The 27,514-nt window shown below is 45.4% G+C and overlaps 1 protein-coding gene across 1 annotated transcript; it reads right to left on the bottom strand.

Moving 5' to 3' along the window:
* Positions 1-976: 976 nt before the first annotated feature.
* Positions 977-22,117, bottom strand: LOC132764924 (arylacetamide deacetylase-like 4). The gene is made up of 4 exons (XM_067472793.1): positions 21,941-22,117; positions 14,746-14,962; positions 10,562-10,625; positions 977-1,751 (listed from the first exon to the last, which is right to left on the bottom strand). Exons 1-4 carry the CDS (start codon positions 22,115-22,117, stop codon positions 977-979), a joined length of 1,233 nt encoding a protein of 410 aa, XP_067328894.1.
* Between the last annotated feature and the right edge of the window lie 5,397 nt (positions 22,118-27,514).

The raw sequence follows: 27,514 nt of genomic DNA, 5'->3' as shown, positions 1-27,514 counted from the left end.
AGGAAGGAAGGAAGGAAGGAAGGAAGGAAGAGGACATGATGACCATGTATTTGAAGGGTATCATATTGAGGAGTGGGCTAGTTTATTCTCTTCTTCTCTGGAAACTAGAATAAGGGCAACTGATTTGTATTGGAGGAAAAGGAATTTCACCCGAACATTAGGAAATAGATGTCCTGACGGTAAAAGCTGTTGGATATGGAGCTTGGGAGTGTGGTGGTTTCTTCTCTGGAGGTCTGGATGGCCATCTGTCAGGACGGCTGGGATCATGTCTTTGTGTTTTGTTAGAATAGCATTGAACTTCTTTGTGGTCTCATCCAACATTATGACCCCAATTTCTCCATGCTATCTCTTAGGCTTGGGCGGTTTCGTTCGTTAATTTCGTAATTCGTTATTAATTCGTATTTAAATTAGCTTACGATCCAATATTGAGCCATGCAGGAATTGTGTGAGGAGTAATAAAGATTCGAAACAATTCTTTCAATTTATTTCGTAATTATTTCGTAATTATTTCGAAATTATTTCGTAATTATTTCGTAATTATTTCGTAATTATTTTCGCATGTCTGGTGCAAGTTTTATAGTTGTTGTTTGTTTTATCACACCAACAGTCAACAACAGAGGGAGAGGGAAGCTTCAGAAGTTCCTCCTGTCCCATTTGGAGGTTTTTTTAGCATATTGTGCAATCTCATCCGCCATTAACGAATCGATTCGTAATTATACGAAACTTAGTAAATTTCAAAAAAATTTAAAGGAAAATTTCGGAATTATTAAAAAAACGAAACGCAAGGGCCCCCTAAAAACGAAACGAGTTTAGAACCAAATTTTTCCGTGATTACCCAAGCCTACTATCTCTACATAAGTGTATCTCAACATCTTGGGAAAAATGAAGAACGTGTTTCTCAACTGTCAACCCAATGTTCACATCAACCGAATTATTGGAAGAACTGATAAGCGTTGAAGGAAATTGATGAAGTGTTTTATAAATTGTTAAGGAAACAAATCACATGTTGGAAATGGCTTCTCAAAGTTGGGTATTCCAGTATCCGGTTGCCAAAACCATAGGTTATTCCGTGGAAGCCCTCCTTGATGTGATGCCACGTCACTGGGACACCATTGTCCTCTAGCCGTTTCTTGTACAAGAGCCCATCATCTCGGACTGTATCGTATTCGCAGGTTAATAGGAAAGTCTTGGGGAGCTGGCGGATGATGTCGTCTTCTGCTAAAAGCGGGGCAAACATTGGGTTAATGCATTCTTTGCAGATTTCATAAAGTTCTTGGGAAAACGGAGCTGGATCCATGGGCACGTAGCCCCCGGCCTTAAATTCTTCTGGAATGTAGTCAGGATTGATCCATTTTCTGTATTTCGCCCACAAATGCTTGGGAACATGAGCGTTCTTCATTAAGCCCTCCACGTTGATCCTCTTCCCAATCAGATACATCGTGCCAAACATCAAGGCCCGTTTCTTGAACAAAATAGGAACTGAATGGTTTTGTTGATAAGAAGGCAAATTGAAATCGATTGCTTGGAGGAATGGATGTATAAGGACCTGACCTCGGAGCTTTGGGAGATCCTTCTTTGTTGCCAGATGCTGGCAAACAGCTGTAGCAAATGTCCCTCCACTACTTTCTCCATAGACAGCGATGCGATTCGGGTCCACTCCGTAGTCCTCTGCATTTTTCAAAAAGTGTATAGTAGCCGTGCAGCAATCCATCACTGGGATTGGGAATGGATGATCCGGAGCCAGACGAAACCTGAAGCAGAAATATGAAATGGTTTGAATCTGTACATCTAGGTGATGCATTCTATCAATGTGAAATCATATATAGAAATCTTACTGAAATGAACAACTTCTGCAAGAGCATAAGTAACTCCTCCAGAATGACCCTATGGTCAATTTCAGGTGGCAACCAGGGGCGGCTCGTCCATTACGCGAAGTAAGCAGTCGCAGAACACATTTTTTTTGCCAGGGGCGAAGAGGCGCCTCTGTAAATGCCCCTCGACCGCCACTTGAGGAGCGCCCCCTCAGCTCACAACAGCCCTAGCAGTCCGGAGGAGCCTCAGCTTTCTTACCTCACTGCCGGGCGATCCTCTTCCCAAAGGGGCCGAGCCCTTGAGCCTCACCTAGCCCCTCTCGTTCATGCTCCGCCCAGCCACCGGGTGCGCGAGCAGAGCCGGCGCTCAATCGTTCTCTGCGTTTGATCCCTTCCCCATGACCGGCTCCCTTTCCCGATCCCCTGGCGCTCCACCCGCCTCCTCTCCTCTCCCCAAAGGGCGGGCCAAAGGGCGGAGCTGCCCGCTTCGGGTCCGGAGGCATGTCTGAAGACCCCAGCGTGCACACCAAAAGTCACCTCTTCTCCTGACTTTCTCTTCAGCCATTGGGACCAAGAGAGAGAGAGAAAGAAAGAGAGCCCCTCCGGCTGGAGATATCTCCCACCTCCGCTCCCTCCATTGTTTTTGCACCTATCTTCAGGAAAGGTGGGCATCTCCACTTCTCTCTCTCTCTCTTGGTCCCAATGGCTGAGGAGAAAGTCAGGAGAAGAGGTGACTTTTGGTGCACACGCCGGGGTCTTCAGACATGCCTCCGGACCCGAAGCGGGCCAGGTGTGGCGGCTCCGCCCTTTGGCCCGCCCTTCGTGGAGAGGAGAGGAGGCGGGTGGAGCGCCAGGGGATCGGGAAAGGGAGCCGGTCATGGGGAAGGGATCAAACGCAGAGAACGATTGAGCGCCGGCTCTGCTCGCGCACCCGGTGGCTGGGTGGAGCATGAATGAGACCCAAAGCGGGCCAGGCAAGGGAGCAAGTGCAGCAAGTGTAGTTACTGGGATGTATAGTTCACCTACAATCAAAGAGCATTCTGAACTCCCACGTCGAACAGAAAATATGTATCAATGATTGGTTGGGAGGGGGGGGCAAAATACTGTTTGCTTACCGTTGAAAATTACCTAGGGCCGCCTCTGGTGGCAACATAGCACAGAATTATGTTGGAGGACCTAAAAAATGTCAGTGAGGTAATAAAGCTTCGATGGATAGCAGCCATAAATAAATTAGCTTTATTTACATTATTTACAAAGGCTCAACGCAGCTCCTGGCAAGCCTGTCTGCTCTGGTGAAAGCAAAAAGCTGCACATCGCAAGTGTTGAACCTGACTCAGCACATAGAAGATGGCTTTGAAAGGCAGCAGATCACAGGAGCTGTCTTCATAGACCTGTCAGCAGCCTATGAGACTGTGAACCACCACTGCCTCCTCCTGAGAAAAATGTATCATAACACAAAGGACGAACACCTCACCCGCCTCATAGGAAACCTGCTACAAAACAGGAGCTTTTTTGTTGAGTTCCAGGGCCAGAGAAGCAGATGGCGGAAACAGAAGAACGACCTGCCTCAGGGGAGCGTGCTTGCTCCATCCATGTTCAACATCTACACAAATGACCAGCCACTGCCAGAAGGGACAGAGAGTTTCATCTATGCTGATGATCGTGCTATCACCGCTCAAGCAGGGAGCTTTGAGATGGTAGAACAGAAGCTTTCCAAAGGTCTAGGTGCTCTTACTGCCTACTACAGGGAAAACCAGCTGATCCCCAACCCATCCAAAACACAGACATGTGCCTTTCATCTCAAGAACAGAGAAGCATCCTGAGCTCTGAGGATTACCTGGGAAGGAATCCCACTGGAGCATTGCAGCGCACCCAAATACCTGGGAGTCACTCTGGACCGTGCTCTGACCTACAAGAAGCATTGCCTGAACATCAAGCAAAAAGTGGGTGCTAGAAACAATATCATACGAAAGCTGACTGGCACAACCTGGGGATCACAACCAGACACAGTGAAGACATCTGCCCTTGCGCTGTGCTACTCTGCTGCTGAGTATGCATGCCCAGTGTGGAACACATCTCACCACACTAAAACAGTGGATGTGGCTCTTAATGAGACATGCCGCATTATCACGGGGTGTCTGCGCCCTACACCACTGCAGAAATTACACTGTCTAGCCAGTATCGCACCACCTGACATCCGCTAGGAAGTAGCAGCCAATAGTGAAAGGACCAAGGCAGAGATATCTCCAGCTCACCCCCTGTTTGGGTATCAGCCAGCACGTCAACAACTTAAATCTAGAAATAGTTTTCTAAGATCTACAGAGACACTCGTTGGAACACCTCAGCAAGCAAGAGTCCAAAAGTGGCAGGCTCAAACCCAGAACCTCAACCAATGGCTGATACCAAATGAGAGACTCCCCACTTGGCACACAGAGGACTGGGCAACTTGGAAGGTGCTGAACAGACTCAGCTCCAGCACCACGAGATGCAGAGCCAACCTTCAAAAATGGGGCCACAAAGTGGAATCCACGACATGCGAGTGTGGAGAAGAGCAAACCACTGACCACCTGCTGCAATGCAACCTGAGCCCTGCCACATGCACAAGGGAGGACCTTCTTGCAGCAACACCAGAGGCACTCCAAGTGGCCAGATACTGGTCAAAGGACATTTAATCAGCTACCAAACTCACAAATTTTGTATTTTGTCTGTTTGTTTGCTTTGTTCTGTTAGAAATGTAATATAATTTGACTGGTTGTCCTGACACGACAAATAAAAAAAACCCGGTAGCGGAGCCCACATCAGTAAGGGTTAGATTACAGTCAGCCTGGGAGATCTTAAAAAGGGGATTTTCCTTTAAAGTAAAGAAGAAGTTGTTGAAGACAGTTGCCTGTCCTTCGTGGGCAAGATTAGGAAGCCACCAGTTGCATAAAGCTTGGAAGCATTTGTTTAGCTTTATTGAAGACAAGAGAAGTTTCTGTTTGATAGTTCATTAATAAAAGACTTTGTTATACTTCACAAGCCATCCAAAGATCATTTGTGGAGGAAAACCTCTGAGAACTTCTCCTTGGGCCCCCTGGCTTCCCACTGGGCAAAGGCTGCACATCCTGTTCTAAAGGAAATTCTTTACAGAACACATACTATAGAATCATGTTGAAGGACATGGAAAATGCCCAGTGATAACATCTTTCCAAGAATTTGTAGGTCATTTAGTTTGAACCTTTGGTCAACTTCTGGTCGACTTCACATTCCAGCTTGTCAATGTTCTGTCCCTTTAATTGTGGTGCCCAGAATTGGACACAGTGTGATTCCAGGTGTGGTCTAACCAGGCAGAACAGAGCATGGGGAGCATGACTTCTCTGGATCTAGACACTATACTCCATTCTATGCAGGACAAAATCTCATTGGGTTTTTTTTGCCTCCGCATGACATTGTCCTGTTCAACATTAATAAAGATGTTGAAGAGGACCGGGCCGAGGATGGAAGCCTGCGGCACTCCGCTCGTCACTTCTTTCCAAGATGAAGAGGAAGCATTGGTGAGGGTGCTCCATCATGACTCTTTGGTCCACATCTGGACATAGAATTGTGTTGGAGGACCTAGAAAATGCCTAGAGAGAACATTTTGTAACGTCTCGAGCTGTGAGGAGAGGCGGGTAAGAAATAAAGATTATTATTATTATTATTATTATTATTATTATTATTATTATTATTTCTCCAACACGGATAAGTGAGAACAGTGGTTCAGGTACTGCAGAGTGTGACCCTGTTAGTTCTCCTGGACATCTCAGCGGCTTTCGATACCATCGATCATGGTATCCTTCTGGGACGGCTCTCTGGGATGGGCCTTGGGGACACGGTTTTATCGTGGCTCCGGTCCTTCCTGGAGGGTCGTTCCCAGATGGTGAAGCTGGGAGACGCCTGCTCTGACCCCTGGCCTTTGATCTGTGGGGTCTTGCAAGGCTCCATTCTGTCTCCCATGCTTTTTAACATCTACATGAAACTGCTGGGAGAGGTCATCCGGAGTTTTGGAGTTTTGCCACCTCTATGCAGATGACACACAACTCTACTACTCTTTTCCACCTAACTCCAAGGAAGCCCCTCAGGTGCTGGACGAGTGTCTGACCGTTGTGACTGTCTGGATGAGGAAGAACAAGCTGAAGATCAATCCCTACAAGACAGAGGTCCTCCTGGTCGATCATAAACCGGATCAGGGTATAGGGTGGCATCCTCTGCTGGATGGGGTTACACTCTCCCTGAAATCACAGTTTGGGTGTCCTCCTGGACTCAACACTGTCGCTTGAAGCTCAGGCGTCGGCGGTGGCTGGGAGGGCCTTCGCACAATTAAGACTTGTGCACCAACTGCGACCGTACCTCAGGAAGGCAGATCTGGCCAGGGTGGTCCATGCCTTAGTCACTTCCAGATTGGATTACTGTAATGCACTCTATGTGGGGCTGCCCTTGAAAATGGCCCAGAAATTTCAATTAGTCCAACGGGCGGTGGCCAGGCTGTTAACTGGTGCTCCTTACAGAGAGAGGTCAACCCTCCTATTTAAGGAGCTCCACTGCCTGCCATTCATTTTCCGGTCCCAATTCAAGGTGCAGGTGCTTACCTACAAAGCCCTAAACAGTTTGGGATCCGCCTACCTCCGTGACCGCATTTCAGTGTACAAACCTACATGATCTCTTCGTTCATCTGGAGAGGTCCTGCTTACGATCCCACTGGCATTGAAAGCGCAATTGGTGGGGACGAGGGATAGGGCTTTCTCGGTAGTGGCCCCTCGACTCTGGAACGACAGGTGGGGTGTTTGGAGGAGGGTGGGCATGCAGATATCCTAAATCTCTGATAAAGTGCATTGGGACCTAAAGCTAGGAGTTTCCTTATTCTGGAAAGGCACACTGGAACATCCATGTTTTCCAGCTGCTCCTAAAGATTGTTAGCGACAGGACCTGCCTGATGTCCTTAGGGAGAGACTAAGGACATCAGGCAGGTCCCGTCGCTCCCTCCTCCACAAGGAGGAGGGAGCAAGCTTGTTTTCTGCTTCCTTGGAGACTAGGATGCGGAACAATGGCTTCAAACTACAAGAGAGGAGATTCCATCTGAACATGAGGAAGAACTTCCTGACTGTGAGAGCCGTTCAGCAGTGGAACTCTCTGCCCCGGAGTGTGGTGGAGGCTCCTTCTTTGGAAGCTTTTAAGCAGAGGCTGGATGGCCATCTGTCAGGGGTGATTTGAATGCAATATTCCTGCTTCTTGGCAGAATGGGGTTGGACTGGATGGCCCATGAGGTCTCTTCCAACTCTTTGATTCTATGATTCTATGATTCCTTCCTTCTTTCCTTCCCTATCTTTCATTCATTCTCTCCTTCCTTCCCTCTCTTTTTCCTTTCATTTTTTATTTCCTTCTCTCCTTCCTCCCTTCCCTCTTTCCCTCCTCTCGTTACTTCTTGACTGTCCCTTCCATTTAATATTGTATTTATATCTTACATAGAAAGAAGGAAAGGAAGAAGGAAGGAAGGACAGGAAGGAAGGAAGGAAGGAAGGAAAAAGGAAGGGAGGGAGGGAAAGAAGGGAAGGAAGGAAAAGAAAGAAGGAGGGACAGGAAGGGAGGGAGGGAAGAAGGAGAAGGAAGGAAGAAAGGAGGGAAAGAAAGGAGGGGGATGAAGAAAGGAGGGAGGGAAGGAAATGAAGGGGACGGAAAAGAAGAAAGGAAAAGAAGGAGGAAAGGGAGGGAGGAAAAGAAGGAAAGGAAAAAGGAAGGAGGGACAGGAAGGAAGGGAAGGAGGGAAAGAAGGAAAGGAAGGAGAAGGAAAGAAGAAAAGGAAAGAAAGGAAAGGGAGGAAAGAAGGGAAGGGAGGGAGAGAAGGAAGGTCCTTCATTCAAGCACCGTGGACCTTCCTCGCCTCCTCCCCCTCCCCCTCCTCCTCCTCCTCCTCCTTCCCTTCTTCCTTGCGTGAAGCACTCCGTTGCTGCTGCTGGCACTTTCCAGCAGGGAAAGGAGGAGGAGACTGCTTTCCTGACATAGGAGGGGAAGAGAAGGGGCTCCATGCGGCAAGCCTCCACCTCCACTCGCTTATGTGTGTGTGTGTGGCCATGCACGTGCACCTGGCTTTAACAGCCAGCTGTTTCCCCGTGAGGAGGGGGGGGGCATGGGTCTCGGTAGACATGCAGTTTCTCCATTGTTGACATGCAGTTTAGAAGTCCTTTTTGCTTTTTGTTTTCATTGTTTTTTGAGTGGAGAACATACATTGGGTTGTCCCTAAGGACATTTAGCTGTGTTTAGACTGGTCAGATTGTGGGATTCTTTTTTTTTTTTTATGTAGAAAGCCACATTGGTAGCTGCTTTCACAGTTATTAAATAACATATATTATGTGAAATTAACTTATTTCTTCTTAAATGGTAGACTTAAATGGTAGATTCTGGCTTGTGGAGTCCGTCAGGGCTCTGTTTTGTCCCAATGGGATTCAATATGTAGATGAAACTGCTGGGAGGGGTCATCTGGGGTTTTGGGGCACATTGCCACATATAGGCAGATGACACCCAACTCTTATCACTCCTTTGCATTCATTGTAAGACTGTGTCTCCCTTTTAATTAAAAGGTGTATCTTTAAAAACAAATGGGTGTCTTCAGTGAATAATTTTCTCTTATACATTATTTAGCCATGAATAATGCAACGTGAAATGTCATCAACTGCACAAATTACTTTTTTGGGAAGGAGTGTTATGGGCCTCCCTTTGCATTTTGAAACAGGTCAGATTTGGGTTGAGGCACAGCCCTCCCTTGATGTTTCGTTTCTCCAATAAGAAAATCATTGACGGAGAAAGGGATGACTATTTTGGGAAACGATTGAAAATGGAATCAACTGAATTGTATGGGACAGCACTCTCGGTAGGACATCACTTCTTGAACAAACTAACCAATAGGCATGGTTCGGTTTGGTTGGAATCTTCGTAATTCGGAATAAATTTGGAAAGATTTGCTTTTTGAAGCGATTTCGAAGTTTTTAAGGAAACCGGAAGTCTCTTTTGCCCTTCCGAAGCTTTTTCCACCATTTCTGTTACGAAGCAGTAAATGAGTCGGAAATGATTCAGCGTTTCCCCATTTCTCTTCCCTGTCCTCGGCAGCCGTTGTATAGCAGACTGGATGAATTTTTCCCCTCATCTTCCCTCACTTCTGTCTAGTTCCTGGAAAGTGTTTTAAAGCAGACTGGATAAATTCTAGGGCTGGGCAACCACGGAAAAAATTGTTTCTAAACTCGATTCGTTTTTAGGGTTTGTTTGCGTTTCGTTTTTTAAAAGAATTCTGAAATTTTTCTTTAAAAAAGTTCGATATTTACGAAATTTCGGAAATTACGAAACAATTTCGAAACAATAACGAATCGATTCGTTAATGGCGGACGCGATTGCGCAATACGCTAAAAAAAACCTCCAAATGGGCCAGGGGGAACTTCTGAAGCTTCCCTCTCCCTCTGTTGTTGACTGTTGGTGTGATAATTTATTTTTTATCACTGATAAAACAAACAACAACCCTAAAACTTGCACCAGACATACGGAAATAATAACGAAATAATAACGAAACAATTTTGAAACAATTACGAAACAATTACGAAATAAATTTTAAAAATTCGTTTCGATTTTTAGTTGCTCCTGAATGGTTCAATATCGCTTCGTTATCAAAAAAAATAACGAATTAATAACGAATTACGAAATTAACGAATGAAACCGCCCAGCCCTAATAAATTCCCCCCTCCTTTCCCCTTGCTTCTGTCTGGGTCCTGGAAGGATTTTAAAGCAGACTGGATAAATTCCTCCCTCCTTTCCCTCTCGCTTCTGTCTGGATCCTGGGAAGCGTTTTAAAGCAAACTGGATGAATTCCCCCCTCCTTTCCCCTCATTTCTGTCTGAATCCTGGTAAGCATTTTGATAGCAGACTGGATGAATTCCCCCCTCCTTTCCCCCTAGCTTCTGTCTGGATCCTGGGAAGCGTTTTAAAGCAGACTGGATGAATTCCCCCCTTTTTCCCCGTTGCTTCTGCCTGAATCCTGGCAAGCATTTTGATAGCAGACTGATGAATTCCCCCCTCCTTTCCCCCTCGCTTCTGTCTGGTTCCTGGGAAGCGTTTCAAAGAAGACTGAATGAATTCCACCCCCCTCTTCCATTTTCCCTCACTTCTGTCTGGATCGTGGGAAGCGTTCTAAAGCAAACTGGATGATTTCCCCCTCTTCTCCGCTCACCTCTGTCTGGATCCTGGGAAGCATTTTAAAGCAAACTGGATGAATTCCCCTCTCCTTTCCCCTCACTTCTGTCTGGTTCCTGGGAAGCGTTTCAAAGCAGACTGAATGAATTCCCCCACCACCTCATTTTCCCTCACTTCTGTCTTGATCCCGGGAAGCGTTTTAAAGCAAACTGGATGAATTTCCCCCTCTTCTCCCCTCACCTCTGTCTGGATCCTGGGACGTGTTTTAAAACAGAGTGGATGAATTTCCTCCCTTTGCTTCTCCCTCCCTCCCTTCTGAAGTAAAACAACTACTTTCCCATCCAATGAAACAGGAAATAACACTTTTAAACCGTTAAGGAAAGGATTTAGAAGTCTTGGGCGTTTCAAAAAGTTTTGAATATTTTTTTTTCTGTGAAAATCGGAATTGACTTTCGATTCGAACCACCAGAACCCCCTTCATCCGAAATGAGTTTTGAACCATTTTTAAATCAAACAAGCCTACTAACCAGTATAACCAGTATGAGTGTGAAGTCACTTACCTAATGCACACAACTACAGAATCGGTTGTCTCAGCAATGTAGCAGCAGTGAGAGTCGCTCATATCTAATAAACACATAATGTTTGAAAAGGGATTACTGACAGTTTTCAGGACTATTTCGAAAGATACTATATGCCCCCTGAATATTGTTTCTTGGAAAAATCAGGAAGCTACTGCTTCAAGGCTGACATAACTATATTCACAGTAATTCTTTCAGTTTACTAAAATGGATCCATTGGCGGGTTAAAAGTGTGGACCTGGGTATATGTCTACATTAAATGATTCATTTCCAAGGATGCTCAACTATTTCAGGAAGCATATTAGAGACTTATTTGATAGTATAATCATTTGCCCATGCCGACAAAGAGATCCCAGTTTACTAGAGATGTGCAAAGCGTCTGGAATCCGATTAGTAATTCATTTTGGAGATTTGGATGACCCCCGCAGATGATGTCCAACTCTGTCACTCCTTCCCACCTGCTACTAAGGAGGCTGTCGAGGTCCTGAACCGGTGCCTGGCCGCTGTAATGATCTGGATGAGGGCGAACAAACTGAAATTAAATCCAGACAAGACGGAGGTACTCCTGGTCAGTCGCAAGGCCGAACAGGGCATAGGGTTACAGCCTGTGCTGGACGGGGTCGCACTCCCCCTGAAGATGCAGGTTCGCAGCTTGGGTGTGATCCTGGATTCATCGCTGAGCCTGGATCCCCAGGTTTCAGCGGTGACCAGGGGAGCATTTGCACAGCTTAGGCTCGTGCGCCAGTTGCGCCCGTACCTCGGGAAGTCTGACTTGGCCACGGTGGTACACGCTCTGGTCACATCCCGCCTTGACTACTGCAACGCTCTCTACGTGGGGCTGCCCTTGAAGACAGCCCAGAAGCTTCAGCTAGTCCAGCGCGCGGCAGCCATGTTACTAACAGGAGCGGGACGCAGGGAGCATACAACGCCCTTGTTGTTCCAGCTCCACTGGCTGCCGATCTGCTACCGGGCCCAATTTAAGGTGCTGGTGTTATCCTACAAAGCCCTAAACGGTTCCGGCCCAAAATACCTTGCGGACCGCATCTCGGCCTATGAGCCCACGAGGGCCTTGAGATCGTCTGGGGAGGCCCTTCTCTCGATCCCGCCTGCCTCACAGGCACGTCTGGCGGGGACAAGAGAGAGGGCCTTCTCGGTGGTGGCCCCCCGGCTGTGGAACACCCTCCCGGTTGACATCAGACAAGCGCCCTCCCTTATGTCTTTCCGTAAGAGCCTAAAGACGTGGCTATTTGAGAAGGCATTTAACTGAGTGCTACATTAACTGGTAACGACAACTGGAACGGAATATGGTTTATGAGATTGGTTATGATTCTACGATATGACGGAGCGGATCATTTAGTGTAATTATATTATTGTGTATTAGTGATATTGCTTTATTGTAAATTGTTTTTATATGTTGTACACTGCCGTGAGTCGCCCTAGGACTGAGAACGGCGGTCAACAAATGCAGCAAATAAATAAATAAATAAATAAATTTTGTAAAGCTTCGGAGGGGGTCCCCTTTCATTTTGTAATCTGAATCTCCGAAACTTGGGGGAAAACGTCGAGTCTTGTTTCTCCATCATTTTTACAGTTATCACGATGAAACTTGGCACACTTGTAGGCAACATTTACAATTTTAGGTCTGCCAAGATTCAGTCACACACTGATTTTTAGGAATTTTAAAAAGTTCATTTGCATAAAAAAACTACAAGACACTGCAGGGAAGAGACCATCTTTGCAGAAAGCCAAGTGATTGGCTGACAAGGAAAAAAAACACAAACAGCTGCCAAAAACACAAACAGCTGCTTCTGTAAACAATAAGCAGCGAGGGCGGACATAGCCCTGAGTTGTTCACCCATCAAAAGCTTGTCGGAAAAGAAACGTTTTACAGGCTTTCCGAAAAGCAAGTAGGTCTCGGATGGTTCGAGTTTCAACCAGCAAGGCGTTCCATAAATAAGGGGCCACGATCGAGAAGGCTCTACTCTTAGTAGATGACAAATGATAGGTCCGGATGTTAGGGACTGCAAGCAAATTTTGGTCTTCAGACCGGAGTAATCTCTGGGGTTGGTAGGGGGATAAGCGGGCCCTCAGGTACGCCAGCCCCAGACCATGTAAGGCCTTAAAGGTTAGTACCAGCACCTTGAAAGTAATCCAGTACTCAATCGGTAGCCAGTGCAGCTGTTGGAGAATTGGGGTGATATGACACAACGCCGGCACCCCGGCGAGAAGATGAGCCGCCGTATTTTGCACCAGCTTCAGTTTCCGAATCACTGACAAAGGAAGGCCAATGTAGAGGGCGTTACAGTAGTCAAGCCTCGAGATGACCGTCGCCTGGATCACCATAGCCAGGTCGTTCCTAGATAGGAAAGGAGCCAGTCGCCTAGCCTGACGTAAATGGAAAAATGCAGATCTGCTCACAGCAGAGACCTGGGCCTCCATTGTGAGCAGAGGGTCCAATAAGACACCAAGACTCTTTACAGAAGGTGACGGACGTAGTGTCTCGCCATCCAGGGTAGGCAGCTGGATCTCCCTCCCACCCGGACGGTCCAGCCAAAGGATCTCCATCTTCGCTGGGTTCACCGTCCTCTTGGATTCTTCGCTCACACTTGAGGCTCAGGTGTCGGCGGTATCCGGGAGGGCCTTTGCGCAACTGAGACTTGTGCGCCAACTGCGACCATACCTCGTGAAGGCTGATCTGGCCGGGGTGGTCCACGCCTTGGTCACCTCTAGAATGGATTACTGCAATGCGCTCTACGTGGGGCTGCCCTTGAAGACGGCTCGGAAACTTCAATTGGTCCAGCGGGCAGCAGCCAGGATGCTAACCGGGGCTCATTATCAAGAGAGGTCTACCCCTCTGTTTAAGGAGCTCCACTGGCTGCCATTTATTTTCCGAGCCCAATTCAAGGTGCAGGTGCTCACCTACAAAGCCCTAAACGGTTTGGGACCACCCTACCTGCGTGACCGCATCACCATCTACGAACCCACACGCTCGCTTCAGTCATCTGGAGAGGCCCTGCTCGTGATCCCACCCACGTCGCAAGCGCGCTTGGTGGGGACACGGGACAGGGCCTTTTCTGTGGCGGCCCCCCGACTTTGGAACGCCCTCCCAAAAGATCTCAGACAGGCCCCTACTCTAGCCGTTTTCAGAAGGAATTTAAAAACTTGGCTGTTCCGTTGTGCCTTCTCAGACTAGGAATCCCCACCCCAAGTCCTAGTAGCACCTTAGCATAACTAATCGTCGCTGCACACCGCACTTTTTACCCTACGTGCCTCCTGCCATTTCAGCACTTTTAACCCTTGTACCCCAGTGTGCCGGCCGAACCAGTTTTTAATAATGTCTTGATGTACTGCCATTGTCGTTATTTTGCTTATTGTTTTGATTTGCTTTGCTATTGTTGTGTTATGTTTTCCTATTGTATTGTGTTTTGAGGCTTCGGCCTGTGTAAGCCGCATCGAGTCCTTCGGGAGATGCTAGCGGGGTACAAATAAAGTTAATAATAATAATAATAATAATAATAATAATAATAATAATAATAACAATAACCTGCTGGCACGCAACCATCCAGTAACGTCCTCAAGGCACTGATGGAAATTTTCGGGTACGGATTTCGGCCGGCCCTCCATCCTCAGAATGAGCTGAGTGTCATCAGCGTACTGGTGGCACTCAAGCCCAAAGCTCCGCACCAGTCGGGCAAGTGGTCGCATATAGATGTTAAATAACAGAGGAGAGAGAATGGCTCCCTGCGGGACCCCGCATATTAGTGGAGACCTCTCGGAAACCATCCCTCCCCTCACCACACGCTGTCCCCGATTCTGGAGGAAGCAGGAAACCCACTTAAGGGGTATCCCCCTCACCCCAGTCATGGCTAGGCGATGGGTCAATAGATTGTGATCGACCATATCAAATGCTGCTGTGAGGGCCAGTAACACAAGCAGCCCTGATCCGCCTTGATCCATCTGGCAGCGAAGCTGATCTGTGATGTCAACTAGCACAGTCTCCGTCCCATGCCCACTACTGAAGCCGGACTGGAAGGGATCAAGTCCGGCTGTGTCATTTAGGAACTGCTGCAACTGTTCCGCTGCTGCCCTCTCAACCACCTTGCCCAGGACTTTATCTTTACAATTCTATAAAATGGAATCTCACGGGCTTCATTCAGAGAACTTACTAATGTTTCCGAAAAGGCCGGCACCTCCAGAAATGACAACCACTCCTTTTCTGTTTCCAGAAGAAGTCGCTTTGGGCCAATACACTCTCACGGGGATGTCTTCAAAAAGCAAGTTCTTGATAATCAACGCTGAGCTCTTCTTTAATGGGATTGCTCTATAGAAAGTGACAAGGGCTTTATACCTGTGGCAAATGCCAAGCTTCTCACACATGATTGCCTATTTCGAACAAAACAAAGACAAGGAAGAATTGAATGTAGCATGCATGCAGGACGTAGACACAAGGAATGACAGCTATAGGGTGAGCCTACACTAGATTGTCTCTTACATGGCCAAATAAAAATTAAGTAACACTATATTTTTGAATTAATTTTTATTTTAAAATTGTAATGCACCCACAATACATATTACAAACATATACACATACTTACTTACTTACTTAGGCGATCCCTCGTTGGACGAGTAAGATGGTCTTCCATTATGGATTTCCTTGTGGGTCCGTATGTGGCTGTGGAGCCCTATTCTTGCTCTGCATCTTCTTCCGCAGTGAGGGCATTGGTTTCCAGGTGGAAGGCGGTCCCGGTTGGGGTTGGCTTGACGCGCCTTCCTCCTGGCACGTTTCTCTCTTTCTCCCTCCACTCGTGCCTCTTCAAATTCTGCAGCACTGCTGGTCACAGCTGACTTCCAGCTGGAGCGCTCAAGGGCCAGGGCTTCCCAGTTCTCAGTGTCTATGCCAGAGTTTTTAAGGTTGGCTTTCAGCCCATCTTTAAATCTCTTTTCCTGTCCACCAACGTTCCGTTTTCCGTTCTTAAGTTCGGAGTAGAGCAACTGCTTTGGGAGACGGTGGTCAGGCATCCGGACAACGTGGCCGGCCCAGCGGTGTTGATGTTGGAGGACCATTGCTTCAATGCTGGTGGTCTTTGCTTCTTCCAGCACACTGACGTTTGTCTGCTTGTCTTCCCAAGAGATTTGCAGGATTTCCCGGAGGCAGCGCTGATGGAAACGTTCCAGGAGTTGCATGTGACGTCTGTAGACAGTCCACGTTTCACAGGCATAGAGCAGGGTTGGGAGGACAATAGCTTTATAAAGAAGCACCTTGGTCTCCCTACGGATGTCCCAGTCCTCAAACACTCTCTGCTTCATTCTGGAAAATGCTGCACTTGCAGAGCTCAGGCGGTGTTGTATTTCGGCGTCAATGTTGACTTTGGTGGAGAGGTGGCTGCCAAGATAACGGAAATGGTCCACATTTTCTAATGTGACACCATTAAGCTGTATTACTGGCATTGGGGAGGGATTGGCTGGTGACTGCTGGAACAGCACCTTGGTTTTCTCAATGTTCAGTGACAGGCCGAGCTTCTCGTATGCTTCTGCGAAGGTGTTTAGAGTGGCTTGTAGATCTTCTTCTGAATGCGCACAGACGACATTGTCATCAGCATACTGGAGTTCTATAACAGCTGTTGTTGTAACCTTGGTTTTGGCTTTCAGTCTGCTGAGGTTGAATAGCTTGCCATCTGTCCGATAGATGATTTCCACTCCGGTGGGAAGCTTCCCATCAACAAGGTGAAGTATCATAGCAATGAAGATGGAGAATAAGGTTGGGGCAATAACACATCCCTGTTTGACACCTGATTCCACCTTAAATGGGTCACTTTGGGAGCCATTCCTGTCCAAGACTATTGCCATCATGTCGTCATGGAGGAGCCGCAGGATGTTCACAAATTTGCTTGGGCACCCGATTTTGTGGAGGATGGTCCAGAGAGCGCTGCGATTCACTGTGTCAAATGCCTTTGCAAGGTCAACGAGTGCCATGTACAGAGGTTGATTTTGTTCCCTGCATTTTTCTTGGAGCTGTCGTGCAGTGAAGATCATGTCCACGGTTCCTCTGGAGGGGTTGAAGCCATTCTGGGATTCTGGGAGGGTGTCTTCTGAGAGGGGCAGAAGGCGGTTTGCAAGGATTCTTGCGAGGATTTTCCCAGCTGAGGTTAGACATATACACATATATAGACAACCCGCTACCCATATACAATTACTAGGGCTGGGCGGTTTCGTTCGTTAATTTCGTAATTCGTTATTAATTCGTATTTAAATTAGCTTACGATCCGATATTGAGCCATTTTGGAATAGTGTGAGGAGTTAAATAGATTCGAAACATTTTTTTCAATTTATTTCGTAATTGTTTCGAAATTGTTTCGTAATTGTTTCGAAATTGTTTCGTAATTGTTTCGAAATTGTTTCGAAATTGTTTCGAAATTGTTTCGAAATTATTTTTGCATGCCTGGTGCAAGTTTTGTAGTTGTTGTGTGATTTATCACAGCAACAGTGAACAACAGAGGGAGAGGGAAGCTTCAGAAGTTCCCCCTGTCCCATTTGGTGGTTTTTTCAGCATATTTTTAGCATATTTGGAGGTTTTTTTTAGTATATTGCGCAATTGCGTCCGCCATTAACGAATCGATTCGAAATTTACGAAATTTCGTATATTTTGAAATTTTTAAAAGGAAAATTTCGGAATTCTTTAAAGAAACGAAACGTGATGGACCCCTTAAAAACGAATCAAGTTTAGAAACAAATTTTTCCGTGGTTACCCAGCCCTACCAATTATCCCTCAGCCCACCCCCTGTGAAACCCACCACCTTGGCTCGTTTTATTTTACCCTCTGTTCTTCTAGATCAGTGGTTCTCAACCTGGGGTCCCCAGATGTTTTTGGCCTACAACTCCCAGAAATCTCAGCCAGTTTATCAGCTGTTAGGATTTCTGGGAGTTGTAGGCCAAAAACATCTGGGGACCCCAGGTTGAGAACCACTGTTCTAGATCAATAAATTCCTCGTTGTTATTTCTTAAATTCTCCCGTCAGGTATGTTAAGTCCAGCTTCCAATTTCTTTCAAAGACTTCATGACTTTCATATTTCAGATTGCTAGAAATCTTGGCCATGTGTGCATTAGGCTTGGTTGATCAAAAGAGAAATTGGTTCAAAACTTTGGTTCGATTTGGAATTCAATTCTGAATTTTTAGGGGGGGAAATCGAAACTTTTAGAACTTTCCGAAATTTCCCAAGTTTGGTTCAATTCTGTTGGAGTTCAGAATGCTCTTAGATAGCAAGGGATACATCCAACAACTGCAACTCCCAAATGTCAGGGTCTATTTTCCCCAAACTTCTCCAGTATTTTCTGTTGGTCATGGAAGTTCTGTATTCCAAGTTTGGTTCAATTCTGTTGGAGTTCAGAATGCTCTTAGATAGCAAGGGATACATCCAAGCGACTGCAACTCCCAAATGTCAGGGTCTATTTTCCCCAAATCTCTCCAGTATTTTGTGTTGGTTATTCTGTGTGTCAAGTTTGGACCAGGTCTGTAATTTATGGAGGTCTCAGTGCTCTGTGAAAGTCAGAGCTGAATGGGTTGAAGGTATTGAAGGAACGATCTTGACAGATTAGAGAGATGGGCCAAAACTAACAAAATGAAGTGCAACAGTGACAAATGCAAGATACTCCACTTTGGCAGAAAAAATGAAATGCAAAGATACAGAATGGGGGACGCCTGGCTCGAGAGCAGTACGTGTGAAAAAGATCTTGGAGTCCTCGTGGACAACAAGTTAAACATGAGCCAACAATGTGATGTGGCGGCAAAAAAAGCCAATGGGATTTTGGCCTGCATCAAGAGGAGCCTAGTGTCTAGATCCAGGGAAATAATGCTACCCCTCTATTCTGCTTTGGTTAGACCACATCTGGAATATTGTGTCCAATTCTGGACACCACAATTCAAGAGAGATATTGACAAGCTGGAATGTGTCCAGAGGAGGGCGACTAAAATGATCAAGGGTCTGGAGAACAAGCCCTATGAGGAGCGGCTTAGGGAACTGGGCATGTTTAGCCTGAAGAAGAGAAGGCTGAGAGGAGATAGGATAGCCATGTATAAATATGTGAGAGGAAGCCACAGGGAGGAGGGAGCAAGCTTGTTTTCTGCTTCCTTGGAGACTAGGACGCAAGGGAACAATGGCTTCAAACTACAAGAGAGGAGATTCCATCTGAACATGAGGAAGAACTTCCTGACTGTGAGAGCCGTTCAGCAGTGGAACTCTCTGCCCTGGAGTGTGGTGGAGGCTCCTTCTTTGGAAGCTTTTAAGCAGAGGCTGGATGGCCATTTGTCAGGGGTGATTTGAATGCAATATTCCTGCTTCTTGGCAGAATGGGGTTGGACTGGATGTCCCATGAGGTCTCTTCCAACTCTTTGATTCTATGATTCTATGATTCTATATTGTTTTTGCCACTATGTTTTATTTATGTTGAATTTGCAACCATGAAAATACATGAAAATATTATGATTCATAAAAGTAGCAAAATTGCAGTTAAAAAAAGCAATGAAAATAATTTGATGGTCGGGGGTCACAACAACACGAGAGACTGTATTTAGTGGTCATGGCTTTTACAAAGGTTGAGAACCACTGCTTTACAATGTATTCATTGAAAAACTATTGCAAAATGTTCTACAGTAGGATGTCCCAAGAGTATGTAGTTTAATACACTTTCCCCATGTTTTTATGACAGAATCAATAAGGGAATTACAACCTAGGAACAAAAATTGTGTGACACAGTGCTATTTTGACAAATTTGTATTCCATTTTCTGGCACCTATTGTGCTTCTTTTTTTGGATGTCCACTAAACTAAATGGATCCATATATTTTTTAATTTCAGAACACTCCCACCACATGTGTGAATAAGTACCTTTTTCTTTATTACAATGCCTTTGAATTCTTTCCTTTTTCCATATAAGCCAATTGTTCAGGAGTTCTATACCATCTTTTTTTCTAATTCAGTATATTTTCTGTTTTTATTTTATTCATGTTCCTAATTATTTCTTCTATTTCTTTTGTCTGTAATGATTTAACTCCATTCCATTTGTTACTTATTGCTCTAATCATAAACTCTTTATCTTCTACTATTAAATAATATATATTTTGGCACTGTTCCTTTACTTGTTTTTTCTCTTGCATTTAGCAATGTATCTACTAGGCCTGGGTAACAACGGAAAAAATTGTTTCTAAAATCGATTCGTTTTTGGGGGGTTTTGCGTTTCGTTATTTAAAATAATTACAAAATTTTCCTTTTAAAAAGTTCGATATTTACGAAATTTCGTAAATGTGAAAAAAATTACAAAACATTAACGAATCGATTTCCGAAACAATAACGAATCGATTCGTTAATGGCGGACGCGACCGCGAAATACGCTAAAAAACCTCCAAAAACTTCTGAAGCTTCCCTCTCCCTCTGTTGTTGACTGTTGGTGTGATATTATAATTTTTTTTCACTAATTAAACAAAAAACTTGCCCCAGACATGCGGAAATAATAACGAAATGACCTCAGAACAATAACGAAACGAATACAATAACGAAATACGAAGCATTTACAAAACGTCTTTAAAAATTCGTTTTTTTAAAAAATTGCTCCAGAATGGTTCGTTATCGCTTCGTAATCAACAAAATTAACGAATTATTAACGAATTACGAATTAACGAAACGAAACCGCCCAGCCCTAGTATCTACCTTTAGTTCTTCAGTGGGCTGTGCACCCTTTCTTTTACTTTTCCCCAAATCCCTCTTAATTTTAACCAATTTTCTTCCCCCCCCCCTTTTCCAAAAACTCTGGCCAATTAATTATCTCTCCATCTTGTTTCCATATATCTTTTACCCTCCTTAATCCTTTTTCTTCTAAGTTATTTGCTAATCTTTCGGGGAGTCCCATGCTCCTAATTGGAGTCTTTCCTGATATTTTATATGCCCATAGTTTTTGCCATTTTTGCCGACAGTTATATGCTACCTTTAAAAAATTGATACAAGGAAAATGATACAAGGAAAAATTCAGGAGATATTCCAGATAAAAATTCAAATTAATAATGATTTGCTACTACAGGGAGTGTTGGATCATCCAAGTATAATAAGTAATTGCCAGGAGTTATTTAAGGTAACAATAAGAGCAGCCCATGCGGTGATTGCTAGAGGATGGAAAGACAAATCGAAATGGACATTAAGTAATTGGAATGATTATATGCATGACCAAGTGTTGTTAGATATTAGGCCTGGGTAACAACGGAAAAATTTGTTTCTAAAATCGATTCGTTTTTTGGGGTTTTTTGCGTTTCGTTATTTAAAATAATTACAAAATTTTCCTTTTAAAAAGTTCGATATTTACGAAATTTCGTAAATGTGAAAAAATTACAAAACATTAACGAAACGATTTCCGAAACAATAACGAATTGATTCGTTAATGGCGGACGCGACCGCGAAATACGCTAAAAAAATTCCAAATGGGACAGGGGGAACTTCTGAAGCTTCCCTCTCCCTCTGTTGTTGATTGTTGGTGTGATATTATAATTTTTTTTCACTAATTAAACAAAAAACAACTATAAAACTTGCCCCAGACATGCGGAAATAATAACGAAACGACCTCAAAACGATAACGAAACGAATACATAACGAATTACGAAGCATTTACAAAACGTATTTAAAAATTTGTTTTTTAAAAAAATTGCTCCAGAATGGTTTGTTATCGCTTCGTAATCAAGAAAATTAACGAATTATTAACGAATTACGAATTAACGAAACGAAACCGCCCAGCCCTATTAGATATTATGGGAATTATGACTAACCAAGCACCAAGAATGGATAAAGAAAAGATCATTATAAATAGATGGAAGGTCTACTTCAACTGGGTGAAAAATGGAGAAGCCAATTATCACATCAAAGAAAAAATACAAAGACTCTGCAAGTGGCTGGATCTGCAAGATTAGTAGAAATATACTGTGGTTGAGGAGGGAGGGAAGGTGGGGATAATGTAATCTACACCAGCGTAAATTAGCATAATGTCTTTAATATTTGTTGAATTACTCAGGATTTATATGTGTAACACTTGAAATTTAGCTTATTGATTTGTGTTTATAACATAATAAAATATGTTAAAAACAACTTTTAAAAAAGGATAAAATGGATCCAAATTTTGGGTGAAATACTTGGACTCTTCTGAAAGTGAGAACTAGAATCCCGTTTACAAAACTGGAAACCAAACTATCAAACTATCCCTACAATTGACCGCAAAAATCACATCCCTTTCCATGTTCGACATCCAGAGAAAGAGCGTTTCCATACAATGATGTCATATAAACATACACAAAAATACAGAGAAGGGTGTTAAGATCAGGAAAACTTACCCAAAACCCTAAAAACCGGAGAATTGCATGGTAAAGCCGTAATTTACCAGGATGTTTGATTCCCGGTGGGATGTGTATCCTGGTCTGATCGTAATAAATCGCCCATGGGACCCCGAAGACTAGAATGAAAAGGCTGGCATATAACACAAGCATCCCGAGAGTTGCAAGAAACGCCATGCTCATGACGAACGAAAGGACTCCTGTTTGTCCCGGTTGGTTTCCGACGTTTTATATCACACCAGCCTCCCCACTTTGCAGGGAATTTATTTATTTCCTATATATATACTCCGCCCTTCTCACTCCCAGGGGGGACTCATGGTAATTTAAACAAATTAAAGCAATGAGAGCCATGTTTCAACATTGGAAAGGATACATACAAGGTATATATTAGGGGTGTGCATTTTTTTTTTGGTTAGCCGTATCAAATGAATCAAATACATACTTATGAGAAAATATCCGACACGTGCTAAACTTCAGAAATGAAACTTACGCAATGAATGGTTGAATCTGCAAAGCTGAACCTTCTAGGAAGTCAATCTCTGTGCTGGGCTTCTGAATGAAGCAGAGAGTGTTTGAGGACCAGGACGTCCGTAGGGAGATCAAGGTACTTGTTTGTAAAGTCATAGTCCTCCCAACCCTGCTATACGCCTGCAAAACATGGACTGTCTACAGACGTCATACGCAACTCCTGAAACAATTCTATCAGCGCTGCCTCCGAAAAATCCTGCAAATCTCATGGGAAGACAGGCAGACAAATGTCAGCATGCTGGAAGAAGCAAAGACCACTAGCATTGAAACGATGCTCCTCCGCCATTAACTCCGCTGGACAGGCGACGTTGTCCAAATGCCCGACCACCGTCTCCCAAAGCAGTTACTCTACTCCCAACTCAAGAATGGGAAACGTAATGTTAGTGGGCAGGGAAAGAGATTTAAAGATGAGCTCAAAGCCAACCTCAAAAACTGTGCCATAGACACCAAGAACTGGGAAGCCCTGGCTCTAGAACACTCTAACTGAAGGTCAGCTGTGACCGGCAGTGCTGCAGGATTTGAGGAGGCATGAATGGAGGAAGAAAGAGAGAAACATGCCAAGAGGAAGGTGCATCAAGCCAACCCCGACCAGGACTGCCGATGCCCTCTCTGTGCCCTCACTGTGGGAGAAGGTGCAGATCAAGAATAGGGCTCCACAGCCACCTACAGACCCACTGCCAAGACCACCACATCTGGAAGGCAATCATCCTTGAGATACAAGGGATTGCCGAAGTAGGTAAGCAAGCTGGGTTGGGGAAAAATCCCTCAATGGAAGTTCTACTGGTCAATATGGGAGAGAGACATTCAAGGAGATAGCAGTTGGAATTTAAAAAAAAACTGAAACATTTTTGTCAAAACTTTTTTTAAAACTCTAAAATCAGTAGATGAGTGAATATTCCTGAAAGTTGTGGGGAATTGTCTCCTGTTATCTTGTGTCATTGGATCGAAAATTCAAGATCACTCGTAGTTTTTTTATAGTTTATAAAAATTTAGATAATTCCCCAAAATCTGTGGATAAATGAAACATTCTGAAACTTGGTGGACTAACAGTGGTAAATGTGTTCTACTTTTGAAGCAAGTTTCACCTCGATAGCTGTACAAATGAGGGAGAAAAGAGCCTCTGAAGTTTCCCTACTTGTCCTCAGGTGGAAGAAGTAAAGCTGTGGCTGCCATTTTACTCAGCATTGTGGGTCTCCCTCCCCGAGCACTGATGCTCTCAGGGGATGCTCTCCTTAGGTATTGTGTTCCCTCAGGGGGGAGAAGTAAAGCTGTGGCTGCTGTCTTACCCAGCACTGTGGGTCTCCCTCCCCGAGCACTGACCAGCAACAGTCTGTGGGTCTCTCTCACCCCCCACAAACGCCGGTAAAGCTGCTGCTCCCCAGCACTGACCAGCAACAGTCTGTGGGTCCCTCTCACCCAACACAAACACCAGGGGATGATCTGCTTTAGGTATTGTGTGTCCTCAGAGGGAAGAAGTAAAGCCATTTTACTCAGCATTGTGGGTCGTCTCCCCGAGCACTGACCAGCAACCATCTGTGGGTCTTTCTCACCCCCTACAAACACCAGGGGATGATCTGTTTTAGGTATTGTGTGTCCTCAGGGGGAAGAAGGAAAGCTGTGGCTGCTGTTTTACTCAGCATTGTGGGTCGCTCTCCCCAAGCATTGACCAGCAACCATCTGTGGGTCTCTCTCACTCCCTACAAACACCAGGGGATGATCTGTTTTAGGTATTGTGTGTCCTCAGGTGGAAGAAGTAAAGCTGTGGCTGCCGTTTTACTCAGCATTGTGGGTCGCTCTCCCCAAGCATTGACCAGCAACCATCTGTGGGTTTCTCTCACTCCCTACAAACACCAGGGGATGATCTGTTTTAGGTATTGTGTGTCCTCAGGGGGAAGAAATAAAGCTGTGGCTGTCCCCTTACTCAGCACTCTGAGTCTCTCTCCCCCAGCACCAACCAGCAGCAATCTGTGGGTCTCTCTCACCTCACACAAACACCAGGGGATGCTCTCCTTGGGTATTGTGTGTCCTCAGGGGAAAGAAGTAAAGCTGTGGCTGCTGTCTTACCCAGCACTGTTGGTCTCTCTCCCCCAGCACCAACCAGCAGCAATCTGTGGGTCTCTCTCACCTCACACAAACACCAGGGAATACTCTCCTTAGGTATTGCGTGTCCTCAGGAGGAAGAAGTAAAGCTGTGGCTGCTGTCTTACCATGCACTGTGGGTCTCTCTCCCCCAGCACCAACCAGCAACAGTCTGTGGGTCTCTTGCACACACACCCACACCTGTAAAGCTGCTGCTCCCCAGTACTGACCAGCAACAGTCTGTGGGACTCTCTCATCCCCCACAAACACCGGTAAAGCTGCTGCTCCCCAGCACTGACCAGCAACAGTCTGTGGGTCCCTCTCACCCAACACAAACACCAGGGGATGATCTGCTTTAGGTATTGTGCGTCCTCAGAGGGAAGAAGTAAAGCCATTTTACTCAGCATTGTGGGTCGCTCTCCCCGAGCACTGACCAGCAACAGTCTGTGGGTCTCTCTCACCCCTAACAAACAACAGGGGATGATCTGCTTTAGGTATTGTGTGTCCTCAGGGGGAAGAGGTAAAGCTGTGGCTGCCACCTTACTCAGCACTGTGGGTCTCTCTCCCCCAGCACCAACCAGCAACAGTCTGTGTGTCTCTCTCACCTCACACAAACACCAGGGGATGCTCTCTTTAGGTATTGTGTGTCCTCAGGGGGGAGAAGTAAAGCTGTGGCTGCTGTCTTACCATGCACTGTAGGTCTCTCTCCCCCAGCACCAACCAGCAACAGTCTGTGGGTCCCTTGCACACACCCCCACACCTGTAAAGCTGCTGCTCCCCAGTACTGACCAGCAATAGTCTGTGGTTCTTCTCACCCCACACAAACACCAGATGTCCTCAGGAGGAAGAAGTAAAGCTGTAGCTGCTGTTTTACTCAGCAATGTGAATCGCTCTCCCCGAGCACTGACCAGCAACAGTCTGTGGGTCTCTCTCACCCCAAACAAACAACAGGGGATGATCTGCTTTAGGTAGTGTGTGTCCTCAGGGGGAAGAGGTAAAGCTGTGGCTGCCACCTTACTCAGCACTGTGGGTTTCTCTCCCCCAGCACCAACCAGCAACAGTCTGTGTGTCTCTCTCACCTCACACAAACACCAGGGGATGCTCTCTTTAGGTATTTTGTGTTCTCAGGGGGAAGAAGTAAAGCTGTGGCTGCTATCTTACCCAGCACTGTGGGTCTCTCTCCCCCAGCACCAACCAGCAACAGTCTGTGGGTCCCTTGCACACACACCCACACCTGTAAAGCTGCTGCTCCCCAGTACTGACCAGCAATAGTCTGTGGTTCTTCTCACCCCACACAAACACCAGATGTCCTCAGGGGGAAGAAATAAAGCTGTGACTGCCATCTTACTCAGTACTGTGGGTCTTACAACAGTCTGTGGGTCTCTCTCACTCCACAAAAACTCCAGGGAATCAGGGAAAGCTTCAGCAAGCACTCTGCTGCTGAGCCCAGAGAGATCATCCCATAAATGCATTTTTGTGCTATATTTAATAAAAGTAAGGCATCTCCTGGTGTTTCTTCTTGAGTAAAAAATAAGTATAAGATAGTGTCTTATTTTCGGGGAAAACATGGTAAATAAAAGCAAAAGCCAGGTGGCCATCTACTTCAATCTCTACCTCAAGAAGATTTGTTGAAAGGAGTTAAATTAAACAACCACTGCAGTAAAGATCGGCCAGACTATCAGGTTTTTCAAGGTAGGATTTATTCAAGCAAGGAAGGAAGAGAGAGAGAGAGGAAGAGGACATGATGCCTGTATTTGAAGGGTATCATTGAGGCGTCGGCTAGTTTATTCTCTTCTTCTCGGGAGTCTAGAACAAGGGCAACTGATTCATATTGGAAAAAAAGGAATTTCACCTTAACATTAGGAAATAGATGTCCTAACGGTAAAAGCTGTTGGATATGGAGCTTGGGAGTGTGGTGGTTTCTTCTCTGGAGGTCTGGATGGCCATCTGTCAGGATAGCTGGGATTACGTCTTTCTGTTTGTTAGAATAGCGGTCAACCCAATGTTCACATCAACAAATTATTAGAAGAACTGATAAGTTCTGCAAACACTTAGAAACAAATGCAGTCATCGCTAATAGTCAACATGGATTTATCAAAAACAAGTCATGCCAGACTAATCTGATCTCTTTCTTCGATAGAGCTACAAGCTGGGTAGATGCGGGGAATGCCGTGGATGGAGCGTGTCTGGATTTCAGGAAGGCCTTCGACAAGGTCCCCCATGACCTTCTGGCAAGGAAACTAGTCCAACGTGGGCGAGGCAAAACTACGGTGAGGTGGATCTGTAACTGGTTAAGTGGACGAACACAGAGAGTGCTCACTAATGCTTCCTCTTCATCTTGGAAAGAAGTGACGAGCGGAGTGCCGCAGGGTTCCGTCCTGGGCCGGTCCTGTTCAACATCTTTATTAATGGCTTAGATGAAGGGCTAGAAGGCATGATCATCAAGTTTGCAGACGACACCAAATTGGGAGGGAGAGCCAATAGTCCAGAGGACAGGAGCAGAATTCAAAACGATCTTGACAGATTAGAGAGATGGGCCAAAACTAACAAAATGAAGTTCAACAGTGACAAATGCAAGATACTCCACTTTGGCAGGAAAAACGAAATGCAAAGATACAGAATGGGGGACAATGCCTGGCTCGAGAGCAGTACGTGTGAAAAAGATCTTGGAGTCCTCGTGGACAACAAGTTAAACATGAGCCAACAATGTGATGTGGCGGCAAAAAAAGCCAATGGGATTTTGGCCTGCATCAATAGAGCATAGTGTCTAGATCTAGGGAAGTAATGCTACCCCTCTATTCCACTTTGGTTAGACCACATCTGGAATATTGTGTCCAATTCTGGGCACCACAATTCAAGAGAGATATTGACAAGCTGGAATGTGTCCAGAGGAGGGTGACTAAAATGATCAAGGGTCTGGAGAACAAGCCCTATGAGGAGCGGCTTAGGGAACTGGGCATGTTTAGC

This window comes from Anolis sagrei, chromosome 13 (genome assembly GCF_037176765.1).
Source record: "Anolis sagrei isolate rAnoSag1 chromosome 13, rAnoSag1.mat, whole genome shotgun sequence".
Taxonomy (NCBI): domain Eukaryota; kingdom Metazoa; phylum Chordata; class Lepidosauria; order Squamata; family Dactyloidae; genus Anolis; species Anolis sagrei.
Note: the sequence above shows the minus strand (reverse complement) of the source record. Positions and strands in the feature narration are given on the sequence as shown.